The sequence below is a fragment of the Athene noctua genome, chromosome 17 (genome assembly GCF_965140245.1).
Source record: "Athene noctua chromosome 17, bAthNoc1.hap1.1, whole genome shotgun sequence".
Classification (NCBI taxonomy): Eukaryota; Metazoa; Chordata; class Aves; order Strigiformes; family Strigidae; genus Athene; species Athene noctua.
The window spans coordinates 9458170-9479384 of record NC_134053.1 but is presented as its reverse complement, the minus strand read 5'-3'; the positions used below and the strand labels follow the sequence as shown (position 1 = coordinate 9479384).

At 41.9% G+C, this 21215-nt stretch overlaps 1 protein-coding gene across 2 annotated transcripts in view; it reads right to left on the bottom strand.

The window, feature by feature from the left end:
* Nucleotides 1-10135: 10135 nt before the first annotated feature.
* Nucleotides 10136-21215, bottom strand: part of GNB1L (G protein subunit beta 1 like) — a 43093-nt gene continuing 32013 nt past the window's right edge. Inside the window, exons 5-7 of one of the 2 annotated variants that reach the window (XM_074921205.1) lie at nt 20925-21023; nt 15928-16143; nt 10136-11090 (exon numbers count right to left, since the gene is read on the bottom strand). In XM_074921205.1, coding sequence (XP_074777306.1) covers nt 10824-11090; nt 15928-16143; nt 20925-21023 — 582 coding nt within the window. In that variant the 3' untranslated portion in view covers nt 10136-10823. The remainder of the gene's footprint in view (nt 11091-15927; nt 16144-20924; nt 21024-21215) is intronic. The other variant, XM_074921206.1, reaches the window with a different exon arrangement.

Here is a 21215-nt window from a genome sequence, read left to right as displayed (position 1 = left end):
CCTGTATCACTATGTCTGTCTCACTGGATGGAAGTGTTCCAGATATGGAAAGCAAGCAGGGTTATTTTTCTATCACAGAAAAAAATCCAAACAAACAAAACTCCCCGTAACACTGCACATTCACTAGCAGGAACCTTTTGAAAATCACAGAAAATCCATAACCCTTTGATTTCATGTTACCTGTCAGCCAGTTAGTCAAGATACATCATGTATAGGCCATGCCTCATCTATATGTATTGCAGTTTCATTTGTCAAATGACCTTATATGATTTGATTACATGTGTGTTTAAACTTCACTCAGTACATGCTGTCACCAAGGTCCGTGGCACATACTCGGAAAGAAGGCTGCAGCATTTCCAGACAATACTTTCACTTATGGTCACCTCAAGTCACACGTAACGCTGTGTATTTAAAAGCTGCTGGTAAAACAGTCCCAAGCACAGATGTTACAAGCACCCTTTGTCTCTTCTGAACAGGGCTAGAGAATAAATTAGCCATGTGGCTCCATTTTCGAGAGGTACAGGCTGAATTCACTGATTGCTCCAAAGGTCTGAAAACTGCATCATTACCTCAGTGGATAAATACAGGATTAGGCACCTGCAGGTGAAATAAGGGAGGTCTTTGCTTGATCACTTACCCCAAACGCTGGGGATAGCTCAGGTTTTCAGGAATGGTTTTTTTCATTGGTGGTAGTTTTCTTTTTTTCCTTGCTAAAGGATCTGACTAAATTCAGTGTAGGATGAGACTTCCGTGTGCTTGCAGCGTTCACGCACACTGTTAGCACACTTCACAGATCTTCCTTTTAATCTTTCCTCCTGTTCAGGGAGACCCTAGAACTGCTTTGGGTGGACCTGTTGTAGGTGGTCCCCAGCATCCCAGCCCTCTCGGGCATCCTGGGGCGTTGGTGTCTCTTCAGTCAACCTCAAACACACATACGCATGGCCACTGCCAGGGGAGCAAGGACTTCGGCTTCCTTCGTGCTACAGCCTGGCTAACAGTGTGGCAATGTCCCAAGGGCTGCAGCAAGCATAAAAAGGCATTCTGCACCGCCGGGGGACAGTGTGGTTCTCCCATGAGCTTCCCGGTGCATCCCTACAAGCTCCCAGGGGCTTCCCGGTGCATCCCATCCCGGAGCCATGGCTAGTGGGGCTGCGTGGCTCAGGGCCACCTCGGCTGGTGCGCTGCCCTCCCCCCGCCAAGCAGCCCTCGTTCTCTCCAGCGAGTGGATTCCAGCTTGCGGTGCCTGGAGCCCCGGCCAAGGGGCGCTGGCACCTCCAGCTGGTCTGAAAGGAATAAGGAAAGCGCGTTCGCTCGTGCCGTGCAACGCTCCGCCTGAGTACAGGGGCCGCTGGAGCCGCCGGCGGCTCTGCTCGCGCGGGGGGTGCTGGCAGAGCTACCGCAGCACTACGCGCCGAGTTTTATCGCCTTCCTTCGTCCGAGGAGCTCAAAAAGTTTCTGCGAGGCTGCTGGACTGGGCTGGGGTGGGGGGGGGGGCAGAGCGCGAGTTGTTCAGTTCGTGACGGGTCGAAACCAGCCGCCTCTGTGGTGGCGGCGCGTTGGGCCGGGGCGCGGTGGCCGCCCCACCACGGTGAGCCCGGGAGAGGCGGCGCCGGGCCGCGGGCCCCGCGCACACGCTGCGCGGCCGGCGCAGCCCGGGGAGCGGGCGCCCTCCGGAGGGCAGAGCTCAGAGACACGGGTCGTGTTAGCGAGCGAAGGTTCGATCCTGGAAGCACACGGGCACAAGCAGGGAAGGGCCGTGATCTGGGAGCCAGAATTTGAAGATATTCAGCCAGCAAATCTGCTGCTGTAAGCTGTATCGCGACCAACCCAGCCTACTAGTGCAGAGGCTTGTATGTGCGTATTTATGCAACTTTGTTCTAAAGGTATCCAGTTTTTTCCTTCATTTACCTATCCTAATTCAACTGATCAGTAAGATATTAAATTTATACGAGTATTTGACACAACTAGATGAAAGCAATCGTACCCGAAGACTTCTGTTGCTGGCTGTTATCATGAGCACAGCACGTGCTTATAAAATGTGCTATTAAAATGAGACAGACACCCATTGTCTGTGGGAATCTAGTTAGTGTATCAGAGCTTTGCTAATCTCAAGAATAGTATTTCATACCTTTTTTTTTTTTTTTTTAAATTCCCAGTATGTTGTACAGACAATCCATGCAAAAATCAAGAGGTAGTTTTGAAGTTGTACATTAATTTTGAAAAATATGGACATAACCTATATACGCTATACATGTACATGTACAGATCTGCTTTTCAAAGGTCCACCTCCCTTCAGGAAGTCCATGTAAAGTGCTGTATGTGTTGCATATGCCAGAAAAATGCACTCATTCCCCCCCCATTAATAGAAATGACCTATTATAAATTTACCAAAGATACCATAGTTTTATAAATTGGCCACATATGTCTGTATAATATATTTATTATATCACATTTCATAGCATTTCTGTTTTATGAAATTCAGCCTTGAATATGTCACATATGTTTTGCATATATGTGCAATAGTCGGCCAAGTATATCTGAGTAAAGTATGATAAATGTGTTCTTTCCATATGGGAAATTAAATGTTTTTCCAGATTAAAAAAAAAAAAAGTTTATGAAGAGCAGCCTATACAAAATAATTACAATAAATCACTCACTTCTATTTAGGTTAAAATTATAAATTTGAACTAGTAACAAAGTGATTAAGAACAAAATCCAGCAAAATCATGTTTAGGACCTAATTCTAAAAGAGGCAGAGCAGCATAAAGGGAAAGAGACCATATGCATTTTCAGCGCTAGCTGCTACATGGTGTAAAGTCATGCAGACTTGTACAGCAGCTTCTGCCTCGGCCTCCCAGAGTGATTCTGTAGCTGATAAAGGCCAACCTCTCATCACCTCCCTGAGAGGATGAGCACCTCATACAGAGTGCCTCACTGAGAAAGCAAGTGTCATTTAATGTCTGTTCTAGCCGGAGTTCTAGTTACCGAATTTTGTAGCTCCTGCATGAACAGCTCTTAGTGGTCATTGGTAGATGGAGAAGGGTATTGTTTTCCTGCCCCCACCTACGCTCCCACTGAAGCAGTTCTGGTATCCAACCCACCAGTTGTCTCGGCGAGCAGGGCAGGGCAGGACACTTCTGGTGCTGTTGTTCTGTTCTGTCCCTGCCTGTAATATCGGCGATTGCACAGGGGCTTGGAAACTCAGGCTGAAGTCCTCGGGCTGTAGCTGTTAATTGCCAAAGCAAATTAAAACCGCAATAAACAACATGTAAAATTTACTGAAACACCTTCGTGTGAGGTGTTTGCACTATTAGTTTTTCAATGTTTTTAGCCTGAGTGATGGACAAGGGCTCTGCGGTGTTTGCTTTTTCACCTTGCTTGCTTAGTGCTCCCATTGTCCCTCATTCCGGGGGGGGGGGGGGGAAGATGGTTCCCCTTCTCCCTCCGTGCCCCAGCTTGCCTGCTTCAGCTCCAACAGTGGGCACTCAGAGCTAGCACTGAGCTAAGGGCTTGCAGGAGAAGCTATTCTGCTCCAATCGTCTTAAAAGAGCAGAGGAGGGGTGGTGAGAGGGAAGTGCACTCCCAGGCTGATTTGAACACTGCTTTGCACATTTTTTATTTCTGCAAGCATGAAGTGAGTCTTTCATTCTATTCCCTTTCCTGCTTGTTGTCAACTACTTCAAACCAGATGGGCTCAAGAGATAAAACTATAAAGAATCAATGTCTCTATTTAGTGTGATGCCAAGTCTGCATGCCATCAAAAAATCTGAGGAAAAAAATAAAATATGAAAAGACAATACTTCCCATAAGTATTATAAGTAGCCTAGATGCTTTTTTTCTGTGAGCACAAACAATGGATCCATGAATCACTCTGATTTCATATCAGCAATTTTTAAAATTACCATCAAGACAAATGCCATGTCCGCATTCTCTGCCATGTTCAAAGTTATCCTGTAGGCCCAATGCACCAGCCTTCCTCCCACCTATGTCAGAACGTGTTTATAGCAAGGCATGCCATGGGTGCCTGGAAAATGTACCTTTGCATGCATGAGATGCCAGAGCTATGGAGCTGAATAATGGCTCAGCATTTTAACATCCTCCTTGATTCCCTGATCTGGACATAATCAGGATCAACCAGCCCTGCTGGTAGGAAAGACAATCATTGTTGTCCAGAAAGTGCCAAAGGATTTTTATAGTTTTTTGCTGTCCTAATTTATGTATACTGTGAATAAAAACTAGGAGGAAACAGCATCCAGCTGTAATCTCAATCTAATATAACAGTGCTTTGTTTTTTAATTAGAACTTCAACTTGTAATAGACAATTGTTAGAATTAATATTTTTTCACTGCCATGTCACTCTTGTAAGGAGCTAGTACTGCCCTGGGATGGTTCTTCTGCAGTGCATGTGGCTGCCTCAGGACCTCAGTCCCTCCTGCTGCTCTCTCCAGTGGCACTGTAACGTTTGCATTATGACTGTTCATAGTAGAGAAATAAATATATGCTCCTCTGGGTGAGCACAGGCTTATTTAGTGGTGTAGGTGTCTTACAGCATTTTCTAGTGTTCCAACACATTTTAAAAAAGGATGTTTGGGAGGTAAAAGCAAATACTTGTGAAACTGAAATGAGCTTGCGTACAGGTTTAAAAAGACAGACTTATTATAGTGTGCTTACTCTAGGTACTTTTCATCCCTGCCATCCTTGTCCTTTTCCTATGAGGACTCTGGGGCCTTGCTGAAGGTGGTTTGCTTCAAGGTCCTTCCTGCTTTCCAGAATCTTTGTATCATATAACTTACAGGAGCAAGTCACGTCTTTGTTTCAATTTGCCCCCTCACCCCCCATTCCCTCCTCTTTTAATACTGAACTGCAAATCAAATTCCTCTGAGATAAGTCAGAAAAATGCAGTACACAGTAATGCTGATAGAACGTACAGATATATTCCATACCATTAATCCAACGAGCAAAACATTCACAACTGAGAGATTATGTTGCTATAGTCCCAACTATGTGGTATAACAACACATTATAGTGTCAAGTTTTTGTGATGGATTGTATTGAAGGGAGATAAACCACTAACAGCTAAAACAAAATTCACCTCCTCAGACATGAGTGTTAAGTGTATTTGGGGTGTGTATCACTACTAAATGTCTTGGGGGGGGTGTCACTACTCAGGAACAAAATTCTGGATAGGCTGAGTAAATGCAACTGATGACAGCTTTAAAAATGCATAGGGGAGCAGATGGCCCAACCCAAACAGACCGTTACTTTGTGGTGTTTGGTAAGGGGTGGTGGTAAAACCGTACACAAGAGACTGTCACTAACCAGCACAAACTCTGCCTGCTGCTCTGGTCTTGACCAAAAGGGATGAGAGTATGTGGTAAGGCCAGGGGACAAAGAATTTGGTTCCCAGAATGCAGTTACTTGCTCCATGCTTACTTTGATGTTGTTGGCAAGTGGTATGCTTCAGTTTAAGTCTATTAATAAAGTTACATTTCTATCTGTTGTATCTGATAGTGCAGACATGGGGGGTGGGGTGGGGGGTGTGTGTGTGTTGCATTTAATTTCATACTGTGAGATCCTTAAATCAGTTCCCCCCAAAACCCAGTATGATCTTAATTCTTGATAGTTTTCTTCACATTATAAAACAAACCTCCAGCATGTCCCAGAAGAGTAGGGCATGGATTAAACACAGCCAGGTTTACCTGGAAAAATTAGTCTGGTAGGGGGACCCAGGTTGGAATTTCAGAATACTACGAACACCACAAAAACCGTGCCTTCTTCCTTAGTCATCGCTATCACTTTCTTGGTAGCACACTGGTCATGCTTAAACATCAAACTTTGTGTCTCAGCATTGCTGTAACATTGTCTAGTATTAATCCAGGCAGTCATGTGCCATGTTTTATGTAATGATCCATACTTTCACACCACAGACACACAGCCAGAAAAGGAAACACATTGATTTAGCGCTCAGTAATCCTTGTTTAATCCCCAGTCCTTTGGTTTACATCACTAACATGGCTCCTGCAGTAGTCAGTGTTCTATCTTTGTTCTTGGCAGATTGAATTAAAGGAAAGATTTATTAATTTGTAAGCTGGCTTTGCAGATGCATCTCAAATGTACTAAAATCCAAAGCAGTCCAGAAGCCAGTATTGACTTAACTATAAAAATTTGCTCTCTAAAACTCAAATCTTTGCAACAATCCAAGTCGAGCTGCAGAGTAATTTATTGGCTTACTAAAGCAATTGCATTGTATAGGGCTAAATTTAACAACTATCTCATTGCAGACCCTCAGCCTACTTCCTTTTTTGCTCATTACTACAAATACAATTAATCTCCTCTTTCCTTGCTCATCTGCACCTAGGACTGCAGTGCTTTATGGCTTGTGTACTGATAGGAGAAAGGGGTTGGAACTAATGGATTCATTTGCAAAAAATGTTAGAGGGTCAGAGATCACCATTCATTCCAGTGGTGATAAATATTCCATGTAATTGCTGCACAAATGCTAGTGTTTGGGATTTATTTCTATTAGTTTATGAATGCTGGTTGCTTTCTTCCCTCTCATAGTGCCAAAGATGGTGATTCTTGGGAGGAAGCCTTTTGTAATCATTTAGCTGTCATCACCTTCACTCCTGAATCCTTTAGGCCAGGTACAGGCTAGCCCTGTTCCTTTCTGGCAGGTGAGATTCCAGAGCTAACTCCAGCAGCTTAAGGTGGCTCTTCACTCACAACCTTCCTGCTAGCAAGTCAGCTGAAAGCTTGAGTGATAACTACGCTCATGTTACAATTGTAAAGAGCTTTAATTTTTTTTTTTTTTCAGAAAAAAAAATTTCCTAGATGCAATCAGACAACTGTATTTTACATTCTATAGCAATATAGTCTGTCCTTCCTGTTGGAAATCATTCTTTGGGAAAGCCCAGGTCAGTTCCTTAAGCAAATAAACTTTAAGAAGCCTGTAATTCACATTCAAACTATGTCATTTAGGCTCAACTCTAAATCAAACTAATGTAGTCTGGTTGCTCATTTCAAGGAAACTATAATGTGGGAAAAAAGCACTCTTTACTGAGTGTTCAAATAAAATCAATAGTGATGTAAAGTGTTAATGAATTAATTCCTGTAATATGCAAAAGTATCCCATGGATAGTGCTTTGGTAATGGGAAATAAATAAGCATAGGATGGGTCTGTTCTTGCAAGCAGATCTGCAACATGTGTCCTTCCTCTTGAAGCTGATGAAACTCTCTACCTCTGTGTCTGCTTGCTAGTAAGATTACAGATGCAGTTCATGCCCTCATTTTCAATTTGCACTTGCATGACTGAGTTTATTTTTAAATCTACCTAGTCAGACAAACATAAATATTTAACCCACAGTGAAGGGCAGTAAGTTAGATGTGAAGGCATGTAAGAATCTTTAGTATATCTTCCACAAGACCTATTAGTAAATCTAAACATCCTTCGTGAGTCTCCATAATTAATTTAGACACCAGTGATGACAGTAAATGGTGTTTTTACGAGAAAATAATATACTCAAGAGTTCCTAACTTTCAGGCTCTGATCTAATAGCACTCTTATTAAGACATGGAGTATTAACCCATTCCTCCTAAGGGGCTCCCACTGTGCCAATATCATAGTATTTGTATCAAAAGTTATTTCCTATGGTGGATGTAAGAAGCACAGGCCTTCACTAGAGATGTATTTTGTGTACCGCTCTGGGACCTGAGGTCTAGAACTGGGTGGGGGTGGCTGTGAGCCAGGCTGACAGCCAGTAGAGCCAGGAGCAGAGCCAGGCTGTATCAATGCCTGGGAGCCTCACAACAGCCCTGGAGCATGAACTGCTTGTAACTGGCGTTCAGAACAACTGCCCTGTTCTGGAGGGCAGAATGGAGTTGCCCTGAAACACTGGAGAGATCTGCATCTTAGTCCATGCTCCAGTCTTGAAACTGGCTTCTCACCACTTAAAATCCTCCTGGTGGCACAGCTGCCTTTTCCTGTCAAAAGAATGAGAGAGCAATTACTTCTCTACTGGGACCAGGCTTGGCCCTTCTCATTTCCTACCATAACCGTTTGCCCGAAATGGGTGAGCCTTGGATTTCCCTTCCTTTTCTGCTGGATGAGCATTAAACCTACAGCTCAATTATGTGGGAATTGCCCAACATGTAGGCTGCTGTTTGCTGCTACGGAGAAGAGGCAAGCTTGTACCTCCAGGCCACTCCTCACCCCCAGGGCCACTGCAGAGCAGCTCTCAAGTCCATCGGGAAGAAGGGGGAAAAGGAACCTTTAACAGCTGGGATGCACAGCTAAGAGAGAAAACTGAGCGTGGGTTCACGACGAAGGGATTGACTATGTGTCTTGATGGTTGTGGTTACTTTGTTTGGGTTTTTTGAGTGATAAGCTGTGGAAACTTACACTTTGCTCAGAAGGTAAGTTTTTCCAGGTAGTCCAAAAACATGCTGGGCTCCAGCACTGAGCAGTGCCATGCCTCTTGTTCCAGGAGTCCCAAGGTGGTGATCCTGGCCTTGGGCCATGCAAAATGATGTGTGCCTCTAACCTGTGTCTCTAGCCCTGTGTCTTGGAGTTGAGGGTGGGGATAAAGTGCTAATTTTTGACACAGGACACCCCTGAGGAGATGCAGAGCTGTTTTTGTCACCTTCCAGGACAGTGCCCAACCACCAGCCTGACAGTGCTTTTTTGGGCATAGGCCTTCATCAGCTCTCACTTCAAGGTTGGTGATTACAAAGGTGCAGTGATTACACAGGTTAAAACAGCAGGCAGAGCACTCTCCTGAGCAGATGGAGACTTATTTAATTTAACTTATTTCAGCAGAATTTCACTAAGTTCCATTTCAAGAGCAGCACACAAACAGGAGATACCAACCTCAAGGCTGCCTGACAGGCTTCATGTGTAGTGTAGTACAAGACAGGAGAGCCAAAAGAAAATCTCTTTGCAGACTCCTTGTGACAAGTCCCTGGACTACACATGATACATTATCATGTATCTATTTGTATTTATTTGTTCGTTTATCTATGTCGATTCTGACCTACTTTAAGAAAGGGGAAAAAGAAAAAAAGCAAAGGTTTCTCCCAGCAGCAGGTTTGTGGAGAAGGACCCTGTCTCATTCCATAAGGCTGCTGGCTGGAGCCTCTTGCAGGGTGTAGGTAGCTCCTCCTCTGTGGGGGGTGGATGATGGGTGGAGATGGAGTCCTTGCGATCTACACAGCTCTGTCTGGTAGACGTAATGAACACCAGCACCTCCTCTTGATTCAGGATCACGCAAAATTAGGCTTTAATTTTCAACTGCTATGTGATCCTCCATGCAGCTACCAAATAGTAAAGAAATAATCAAAGAAATGCATTATTTAAAGTGTCATCACACTCCAAAATGTCTAAGGCCAAGTTTTAGTCAGAAAAGCCTGGTAACAGTATCCTGTTTCTGTATTTTAATGGAAAGACCATCAGGCTTGGTGCTTAAGACTTTTAGTCCAACAGTGTTCTCTGCCTGTAAAGCACAGCTGGATAGCAGACCCAAATCTTAATTTGCTCGTGTGTTTTCCCTGAAATAATTTCTAAAGTCTTTTGATGTTGCTGTTCACTACAATTCTGGTGACTTTTGCTTTGATGTCCAGCTCCGTACAGAGGCAGAAACAAATATTTCCAATAAAGTATCAACAGTGCAATGCCTGGAACTCGGAACACTTCGGTTTGTAAAGCTGAGTTCTAGTTTCCAAGCCACCTCCCTTTTCACAATCCGGCCCTTGCTAATTGCTTCAGTGGGACAGTTGTAACTGCAACTTTGTGACTGAATACAACAGTAAGGTGTCTATGAACAGACTGCTGTGTGTCTAGTATGCTTTAACAGAAGGCAAATGCTGCCTCATGATTCAAACAAAAAAAACCCTTCATGACCAAATTTCAGTTTCCATGACAAGTTAATGGAGCCATTCGCACTGTGTGGATAAGGATTTATCCGTGCAATTCCCCTCAACGTTAATGGGAGTTGTGTAGCTGAATCCCAGACTTGCCATGCTGAAACTTACCCCTAACTCTCCAAGGAGAAGGGCGCTAATTGGATTGGTGAGTTTAAATCCTTCAGCTAGTCAGTCTATGGAAAGGATTTAGCACTGGCTCTGTTAAAGGCTTTACATAGCTTTGCAGTGCAGTGCAGGGGAAGATTTTTTCCCCTTTCTTTCTTGTGATTAATTGCGAGGCTTGAGGTGACAGGAGACATAATGAAATTCATAAATGCCAAAGGCCGTCCCTAGTCACATTCCTGGCTGTTGGTTTAAGTTAGAAACTGACAGAAGTGTGAACAAATCAAGGTTGTTCTGATAGCCTCTCAGTTATGGGGAAGAAAAAGTAACTGACAATGAGAAACCACTGGAAGTGGTTTAATGGGTATAAATTTTCAAGAAAGAGTGATATTTTACACTGATTCAGATTCTTGGATACATAAATGACTTACAAACAGACGTATTCTGCCCCCACTGCAGTCTGAGGGATTCCAGTCCTTTTTCACAAAAAAAGACACTGGCACAAGTTATTTGAGCAACCTGCCAAATAAAAGCTGTTACAAAATCTGCAGCAGAACTCGAAGTGACGTGTTCTATGTCTTCGCTTGTGACTGGCCTTGCTCTGCTTGTTATGCATTTTAAAAATCTGCTTCCCTCTCTGGAAAACAAAAGTTGCAGCTTGAACAAGCAGCATAAGAATTAACCTAGGACGCTCACTTCAGCCTGGAAATACATTCTACTACTTCCCCACATTCAGGTTTGAATTACAGTGTAAAGAATTGCTTCATCAGTCCTGTTTTCCTCGTCCGACAGTGCAGAACATGTCACGTCTGAGTATATATTGACCAGATACTGATGCGGTGATCTTTTGAGCCAGCTGCCAGCAGTCTCTCACTGGGGTTTGTGTGATCTGAGAAGGACACACAATGGACAGTTGCTGTGTGGTAGTCCAGCACTGCCAAGGGCTTCAGTTTTTTCCAGCCAAAGATCCTGATGCGATGATCCCACCCTGCTGTTGCTAAAATCTTCTTGTCTGGACGGATGGCGATATCAGATATGCCAGCGTTGACAAGGTTGTGTTTTTTGTAAACCTGTGTGAGAAAATTATAGATGAGCTCTAATGTTTAGAACAGAAGAAAAAGGAACATTTTGGGATTTCAGAAGGTATAGTGCCCACCCATATATACTGGTATCACACAGGTAGTATGAGCTTTTCACCACATAGTGAGAACAATTATAGTCAGAGATGGAAAAGACCTTAATCTGAGCCTATCTATCTCCAGCACCATTCTCTAAAAATAAAAGCATCCCCTGTATGTTTTTAGTTTATACTATATTTAAGGCTATTTGTATTCTGTCACAAGGAAAGCTCTTTGTCAAGGTTTTGAGAACCAGACTACACAGCTTTACTCTTTTCTTACAGCTATTCTTGCATGAGCTGCAATGTTCAGAGCTACAGCCATATATTTTCCCTGCTTCTGCAATATTCCCATGCTGAGATTCTGAGCTGATGTTTAAACTACCTGCTACTTATTTCTACTACTGTGGGCCCTTACAAAAACCCCAATAAGCTGTGGCAGAATTTACCAGAGTCTTGAGAAAGGAATGCTTCCAGGAATTAGGTTACAGTGTCAGGAAATCTGTATTTCTAGTACTCCTTCCCAAGAGACTTTTATTTACACCAAATTCCAAGAAGGGGATTACAACCAAGTTATTGATTTCAGTCTTGGAAGCCTTTTGTTACTGTTTGGAGACTACTGGGGCACAAGTTTCTGAGGGGCACAATTAAATTGGAAGGCATTTAGCTTTGTTCAGGAGGCACTCCGGGGCTGCACAAGCCCAAGAAAAGTTTTCACTTCGCTGACGTGAGTTTCCCCTGAAGCACAGAGGAAAAGCTCAATATAATGCACTTTTGCTGTTCTCACCTCAGCTAACTTGTATTAGTCAGCAGACTACCTGGGAAACACATCCAGTATATGCGCCAGAGTGTGTCTGTGTTGAAATAGCCTTGCTTTTGTCACAGAGTGGAAAACACTGTGTGAGTGTATGCTGACCTCAAAGTGCTGTTATTTGTAAGCACAGCGGGAAATGACACATTAATGCCACCATCTACTTAAGACTGAATCTGTAGCTATTTTGCACCAAAGCTTCTAAGAATTTCCAAAAAAACCTATCATTTAGTGCATGTTTTAATACACTACGTATTGTTTGCTGCTTTTCTGAGGAGGGAAGGGATTGACAAGCCTATTACATCTGAGTAGCTTTCCTCCGGAAAGGACATGCCATGATGCATACTTAGGATTATAAAGAGTATGTTCATTGCAGATAATTTTAACTATAATACTGGATGCAGAAAACTAAAACCCCAGAAACGCTGGTCAAAGTTGGTTTCAGATGCAGTTGAAAGCATCTTGGAATCTTACAGGCACAAAGCTATAAGCAATTATTTTTCAACTATATAACAACGGCCCAGCTACTTACTCAAACAGCAAGAGATGTGTAATTCAACAAGAAAAAAGGCTAAATGAAACTTGATGTGCTTCTTGCATGCTCCATACATTCCTCTTTTAAACAGGACCCGACAAACGTGTCTATTCAGAACAGAGGACAGCAAGTTTTGCTCAAGCCCGATGAACAACAGGAGGCTGTACATGGGCCTTTTTGTGGGGCTGCTACTGCAAAACCTGTGCTTTTTGCTAGTACATAAGTTCTTCCAAACTCCCCGGTTACACTAATGTAGCATGGCTTCAGTGGGATTTTTGTTGGCGTATGCATACTGGCAAGGGAAGGATTTATTACTTAATCACCAGCCTGGCAAATGTAAGATGGGCCTTACTCTGTAACTGAGATTATTAGCTAATGGCTATAACCAATCCTGGGTGTGGTGCTTCCCATCATTACTGTCAATTATGCAGGCAAGATCCATACAGCAAAATCAGGCTGACTGGGAGAAATTGCGTGTCATCAGCAAGCTACAACTTGAAAATGAAGCCTGTAATGGTGATGCCTTTTGGCTATGGAACATGAGGGAACAGTGGGCATTTGTGCATGATCTGCAAATACAAGAGGTGAGAGAGAAAAACAAAACAAAGTAGAACAACTTGCTCAAGGTATATGCAGCCAGGTGAAATCCTGCTGCCAGGATCTGTACCATCCAGTCACTTATGGGCAACTAGTGTAGTCCAATGCATACCAACATCATTTCCTAACCAGAAAACCAGCTTGTAATTAAGAAAACAAAGAGGTAAAAACAGGTGAGCTGCTTTCAGCCAGTCATGACCAAGGACAGTTGCATCTACTACCAGATGCATTAAGAAATTTTGACATGTATTAGCTATGATTTTTTTTTTTAAATCTCTCCTACACCCAAATCATGTCTTTAAGCCCTATTTTTATTAGAAAAATAGCCAAGATAGCAGCAGCCTTAGCTTCAGCATGAGGTAAAACCTTTAGCAACCTAACTAGCAAAACTTGTGCACTTACTTACATTACAGCCTACAGATTTTTTTTTCTTGCCATATATAAAGGAGCTTCTGTGATTATCACATTTCCTAGTTCTGCTCTGTTTATTCACCTGCAGAAGCTGTTTACCTCCTACATTCTACCACAAACATCATCACATAATTACAGTATCTTGTCCAAATCAGAAGGTTCATAACCAATCCAGTCATTTGCTGACAGTGATGATTTCAGCAACTTTCTTGTAGAAGACAATACACCAAACTTTCCCCATAGCAATAAACTATGAAGCTACCTTCATCATCTATTCATTGACACACTGGAACATTGCCACTTAAAACAGAGCTGAAGTACCATCATTGCATCATTATTTCTCCAACGGCAGATAGCTATGCACCACGTTTACTTATTAAAACCTTTTAGAATAAAAATAATGTGCCACTGAGTGGCTTTCCAACATCTACCATTACCTCAGGTACCTGGAATGTCAGGAAAAAAAATCTCCATCTGGTTTATATTATTAATGCAATAGTGGAAAAAAACTTAATCTATGTCCTTGACAATCTCTAGTGCTCATATGAAAGATGCATTTTATTAGGGCATTCACACTATGCATGAAGCATAAAAACATTACTTATAGTTTAGAATACTTGGCATTTAAATTTGTTCTGAGAAAAACTACTATCTCTGTGTGATGTGCTGAAGATGTACTAAACCTACATCTCCTGGGAATGTGAATACCCTGTGGAAAACAATACCTGGAATATTTCAGGTGAACAACTGTTTATTTTTCCCATGAGTCATACCTGTAGCCCTGCATTACAGTTAGCTCATAACTGAAATGTGCTGTGGAGAACAATATTTTCTTTGAATTTAGGAAAAAGCTATGCTATAATTAATATGAAGGAACAGCTTCCTCTCCAACACCATAGTATTAGAAGCTTTAAGAAGCCTGTCATGATTTAGATTTCTGACACCTTGGCCTTAGAAAACTAGTCTCGATACCAAGTTTCTTACTGGGATTTACCTGCTCACCTTGCTTCTGCTTCCCTGAACTAAGGTCATCAGGTGCAGATGTGTGCCAACAGTGACAGAAAGGCCAGGGCAGGGGGAGGGCAAACATGACAAAAATACCCCAAACCATGACAACTGTGTACCAGACTTGCTAACGCTCTTTGTCACATTTGCTTAGAATGCCTTTGCTACTTATCCAGAGTCTAGAGTGCCTCTGTTACTTCTTGTCGTAATGCTCATTAAAGTTCAGATTCTCCTCGGTGAGTATTGTATCCTCCAAACTTCACCTCAGCTGGATGCATTTACACTGCATACAGTGGAGCCTTAGTGCCCTACCACTCCACAGATGCTAGCTCTGTGGTGATGCCCAGCAGATGATGATATACCTTCACAGTGCCCCCCAGGTGACGAGTCACTGTTGGATGTCCCAGCACTTGCTTTCTTCCTGTAGCACCATTCAAAAAACAGCATTAACTTGTCACACTACCTAAAAATCTCCACAAAAGCTGCAAGCTGAAAGGGCAATTATTTTTCTTCCGCAAACTGGTGTACCCAGCAGCTCTCTTCTCAAGGTTGATATGGGGGCACACAAGGGCTGGTTCAGGTCCCCTTCACTGTGTGTTCAGGGGACAACTACCACTTTAAAAAAGGTTAAAGCACTCAGCAGTGGAGAGGCTATGCATGGGCCATTTTAATTTTCATGAGCCTTATTTATGCACTTCATTTCCACACCTAATTAAAACCTACTTAACCCCTTAGCACTGTTGGAACACTTGCTAAAGTTGTCTAGATTAAGTAATATTTATTGCCATTCACTAGCATAGCCTGAACTGGTGATTATGAGACCTCCTTCTAAACCAGCCATTCCAGGTATGCGTAACTCAGACACAAACTGATATATCCAATTAACTTATTTTCCCTGTCTCCAGCTAGGGCTCTAAAGGTGCCAAAGGAAGCTGGTTGCCTAAACCTCATATCCTCTTGGTGCTAGCTGAGCTACTCCCACTCTTTTTGTTTGCAAAGTATTTCATGGAATATTTCTGTCTTTCCCACACTAGAAAGAAAGCTCTATCCATTCAAGCAGAACCTTTGGAAAAGCAATCCTTTGTTTCTCATTTTTATAACTCATTTATAATGTTTAGGACATTTCGAGAGCTGGATACTACTAACGTGATAAATGAAGATACAGAGGCAATGGCTTGAGTAATGCTAGGCTTGTGTGCCTGTTGCAACTTTGGTAAAACCAGAAACATGTGAGAGGGTTTTTTTTTCTTTTTTTTAAATCCTCACCATCTTTTGCTAAGTCTAGTCACATAGCACAGACATTCTAACCAGTCTGTGATTAATTAGCTAGAGATCTGCAACAACTCCTCTTCATGACTAAATATTTTTTTAGTCTATCAAACTGTTAGTGCAAAGTGGGATAAATGACATTAGAGGGCCAATGATCCTGACCTGGAGGTTCTGTTGCTCATTGAGGCTCCAGATGCTAAGCACCTTTTCAGATGAGCCTGAGATCCCCTTGGCCTTCTCCGAGTCAAAGTCAAGGCTCATCACTGGCTCCTGGTGGCAAACAAGTTGGCTTAATGCTTTTCCCATTGACAAACTCCAAAGGATCACCGATCCATCTTCATAGCCAGCCAGAAGCAACGGTTGTGAACCACAGTTGAGCTGATGGAGGGAAAAGTAAAATTGTTTGAGAAGTAAATAGTCTGTTAAGGAAAATTATCATCCCCAGGTAGGTTTCAGTCCAACTGCCAAAAAAAGAAATGAAAATGCCGACTGGTGTACAAGTGAAGAGTTTGGAAGTTTGAATGTCAAATCTTGATAGTCCATCCACTTACAAAAAGCGTTACTAGGTAATTGCTGACATGCACTTACAGTTTTTATATCTACATATAAAATTCTATGTTTTATATATACAATACTTATCTAACATGCACATATATACACACACACATAGAAAATTTATCTCTGAAAATCCAAACTACTGTTCTCTACAACACCTGAAGAAAGGCTGCCTGAAGTTTTCAGAAGCTTTACTTCATGGCCTGAACTTTGTTAGTGCTCCTTAAAAAATATTACTTAGAGCAATTAAAAAAATTACTTAGAGCAATGAGTTACTATCAAGCTATACAAACCCGTATGGACACTGAAAGAAGTGCCATACTTAAAGACTGCAGTTTCACATTGCCAAGTGTAGGGTTACACACAGGGATCGTTTACCCAAGTGCACCACAGTGCTTAAAGGTAAACACTGAGCCTCTCCTTAGGAATCTCTGGGTGAGTCACCAAGGGGTTAATGGGCGCCCGAGTCCCACTGTAACCAATTGAAGGCTATTTTGATTAATGATGTCACAGGCCAAAGGGCATGGCACCCTGGGCAGACACCTAATTTATTTAAGCCTCTGAAATAACTCAGAGAAGGGAACATTACTGGATTACATGTCACACTTAAGGAAAATATTCATCATTGCTGCAGCCAAAAGACTAATGACCCCGTAAGCAGTAACTGGTTATGTGAGTGAAGATGCAAATCCCTAATGAAAAAGCAGCTAAAAAATAGGCATCTGTTAATGCCAGTTACTTCTTTAATAGGAGAAGAAACACCAAAATAGACATTGGGATCATGATCACCTCATGCAGGCACATCTAAGAAAAGTATCCAGTAGGTTATGCAGCTCTTTCCAAACACTGTCTGATCCTATAGGATTTGTTTGCTTGGTATTCAATTAAAAATAAAGGTAAAGAACATTTATAAAGAATTAATTTTTACTGGTATCACATTATCGAATGAAGTTCTTCAAACTTGCTGGCTGTCAATGTCATGATACAAACCTGCAGTGGCCAAAGGCTCACTGCCTCTGTTAATGGTCCAGACTATTCTCCCGCTGGTTATTATTTGCTCTAAGGGGAGTTAAACTAACAAGAGATGGGTGGTCTAGGCAATAAGACTGCTGAGTAAAAGCCTCATGTTCTTTCTCAGATTTATTCAGCCTAAAGAAGTGTTTAAATGAAGAATAGATCTCACTGAGCAGGGAAGAAAATTGCCTCTTAAAAGAAGGAAACCAAAGGGAAATCACCTACACTATCTTTCTGAACAGGACTGTCCACACCTGGGATCCTGCAGAAGCCTCAGTCCTTGCTTTCAGATCCCTTTTCTTTTGAAGATGCAGGGAGCATGCTCTGGCTACAAAGGCCCACAGCAAAGATCTCTCATAATGCCCAGAATTTTTCTCTCAAATTTTTGATTTGCTAAGATAATATAAGATCAGAACAATGAATATATGTCAATATATGTGAAATAATGTTAACTCATTGGGTATTTTGGATGAAGAGTACCTGGGTTTTAATACCAGGAAAAAGTTTTTTAAAAATCTGAATTAAATGAACATTCCAGATTTTATTTATATATAATAAAGCGTAAAACCTTCAAAGCAAAACAAAGTGTTTCATAGCTACTTCAGTTAAGTTTGAAAAAGCCCCCAGTTTGGGCATAAAAAAGCCCCACAATTATTTGTACTGCTCTTTGAGCACACGACTCCTCCAGAGCCCTGGGGCTCCACAGAAGGCCTAGCTTTCCTTAGCCAGGGAAACGATTTGGGCGGGCAGGGTCCGCTCCTCTGCCTTACTCAAAACGGGATGGCCAGATTCTCATCCGTGCTTATAACCCACATTAAGAGAAGAGAGACGAGTGCACAGCATTATGGGAAATGCCAAGCAACTTTTTTTTTTTTTTGGTGCTGTGTTTATCTTAGCTTAGATTTGAAAACCAGTAATTTGCAAATGAGATCTAAGATTGGTCTATTTTTTTAAAAAAAGTATTGTTTTCTATGGAATGAAGATCTCCCACACTACTTCTTCCTGACTTTCCCTAACCATATCAAGTGTAATATTTCAACGAGTACGTATACTTAAACAATAAGAGCTATTTAAAGATCAGGGGAGCTCTCGGTCTGATGCCTGGACTCACCAAGTAGGGGTTCACAACAGCCTATTTATTTCCGTTCCTAACAATGGACAGTTCTGGTGAAAAGTCTTCACTATTCATGTTCTGTTTCAGTGGAAAAATGAAATTATAAATCATTGTTCTTCCTAAGCAGAACATTCTGTTGTTGCATTTGGATAACTGTCAAGGAAGGAAGAAAAGGTGATCTGCTGTCAAGTCAACAGGAATAATTGCTATAGTTTATATAAAGTAATAACTCTACATTTCCAGTTTCTACATGTATTATTCCTGCTGAATTGTTTTGTTTGCACTGTTACGCAACATGATGCCTTCCCCAAGGACTGCAAAAAATTTAAGGGAAGAGTATCCTCACTCCTGCAAATCCTACTCCACCCAATTAGTAATAGCAGGAAGGTGTGAAACTGAAGGGACAATGTACTTAACAAAATGAACCTTCACAAGGAAAAAATGCACCGAATGAGCTAATACCTTTAAGGACAGCCCTAGTAAAATGAGAGGCGAAAAAAAGCTCCAAAACAACAAAATAAACAGCTGTAAGCTTTTTAACTGCTTAGGAGAAGCCAGTGAGGCTTAATCTAGAAGCCTAACCTAAGCCTTGATTTCCTTCTGCACTAAAGTCAAGTTCCTAATTCACACTGCTGCTGGTAAGGTGGGTTGTTTCCCTGATACATGGATGGTTTTTATTGGCATGCAGAAGAATATGATGATATGTGGCTGCAGCCCCCCAACTCTTGTTGGACAACCACGCAGAGCATACTTCCTTCAGACCATTATGCGGCTCTCTCCATGTCAGCTTCTGTTTCAACTTGTTAATTTACTGTGCCATAAGCAACATCAAATAGTCTCTTAGGCAACACATTGCCCATAAGCGATGGGTTGGGGAGTGCTCATCTCCTGGGTATGTCTATATTGCCCAATGCAGTAATGTACAAAGAAATCCTGGATGGCCTCTGTTCAGGAAGGGGTGCAGCTGGGTTAGCTCCTGTTCTCTTTTATGGTTACAGGGTTACTCAGTGAGCTACTTCCAGTGAAACCACAAAACAGAATGCAGAGCATCGCTTTGGTACACCACATACAGTTATTTCCCCTTAAGAGTATCCTCCTCCCCCATGCTTTTAAACTGAGTTGCACACATTTGTAGAAGAGCAAATACAGCTGTGAGACTGTAAGGGATTACCTATCCTTGCCTGTTGCAGTCTAGGAAGTTGTGGTGACTTCCCAAAGTTAGAATTTACATTGAATAATTTACTTCTCCCGGTTCCCAGTCCTCTGCTTTATTCCCACTGGCAACAAAATTAAAAACTACATAAAATTAAGACTCTGCACCTGCTCTGCTTCCTAAAGGAATAGCAATATTAATGCATGCAGAAAATATGGCAAGACAGAGGACTTTTTATACAGGCAACAAAATTTACCACACTGAACATTGCCTCAGCTATCTTCACCTTATTAAAAAGCAACCAGGAGACAGAAAATCCCATTCATTTCATTAAGTACTGAACACTCATTGCATTTTTAGGAGAAAAATTCTGCTTAATAGAAGACTAATCAGTCTATTTTTTCTTCTAATTCTTTTTTTCCAGTTTTTAATTATAGCATGGGACTTGAACTGTGGCCTCTCCTACTTTTGTCTGAAGACAACAACTGAATTTCTTCAGACTTCACTTGGTTCAGGACCTTGAGTGAAGACACTAAGGCCTCAAATTCACAACTGATTGGTAATTTTTTCAACTGAAACCAATACAAATGTTCAGATGAACCTGCAGGAATAACATGCTTGAAATCCACTCGGATGGTACTGCAGACCTATAACAGTATGTGGTCAGGGGGTTAAACTGGGAATCGGCTTTGCCACCAATTGTTTGGAGATTTAGAGCCAATTACCTCAACTCCTTCCTCCCTCCATGGCCACCTTTTTCATTACTTGTCTTTCACTGTTGGCACCCCATAAACATTATTTTCTGACTATTCTGCAAATGTGGTTTTTTTTCATTAACTGCTTTTATTTACCTTTTTGTCCAAAGTCAATAGCACCATAAATATTTTGTTCCTACTGTACGTCTGGAATAGAAATGTTCATAGAGTGCTTCCTTGTCCCGAGGGCATTGAAGTGAATGTAACCTGCCATTAAAATCACTGTTTTTAAGTAACCCAATCATTTCTCATCATTTGTAATGCAATGAGAAACCATATCAAACAACTGGCTTCGGTAAGTCACTCATTTTCCTCTTGATTGATGCAAAACCTGTATCTATCCTAAGGATACAAAGCTTTCCCTGAGCATTTGCAAATCTTCCATTAAAGCTTGGAAAGCTCTGAAAGTTACATTAAGGATGTTCACAAATCTTTCCCCCCTTTAATAGTATAATTACTTGATTGGTTTGATAATAAATCAAAATCCAAGTGAAGAAAGATTCATGTGCTTCATATAAAATGAATCACAGGGAAAACATTTCACAATTAGCAGGCGCTCTTGCCTTACCTGCCATAACTTCAGACACATGGGCATGCCCAGCTTGGCACCCACCTCTGGCTTCAAGGTACAGACTGACGTCTTGGATGGCAGCTCCAAAACCTGAACCTGACATCAGGAAAACAAGAGTACTTGGTCAGGCTCCAGGTCAAAATGCTGCTGTTAAAAACACAACTCTTTTAAGGTGATTAAGGCTAGTATAAGCTCTTCCAGTAACAACTGTCTGGAGGAAACTGAGGAATGTGAGTTAAGTTGGAGCTGTAGGGGAATCTACAGCTATCTAAATAAATGCATTGTTTT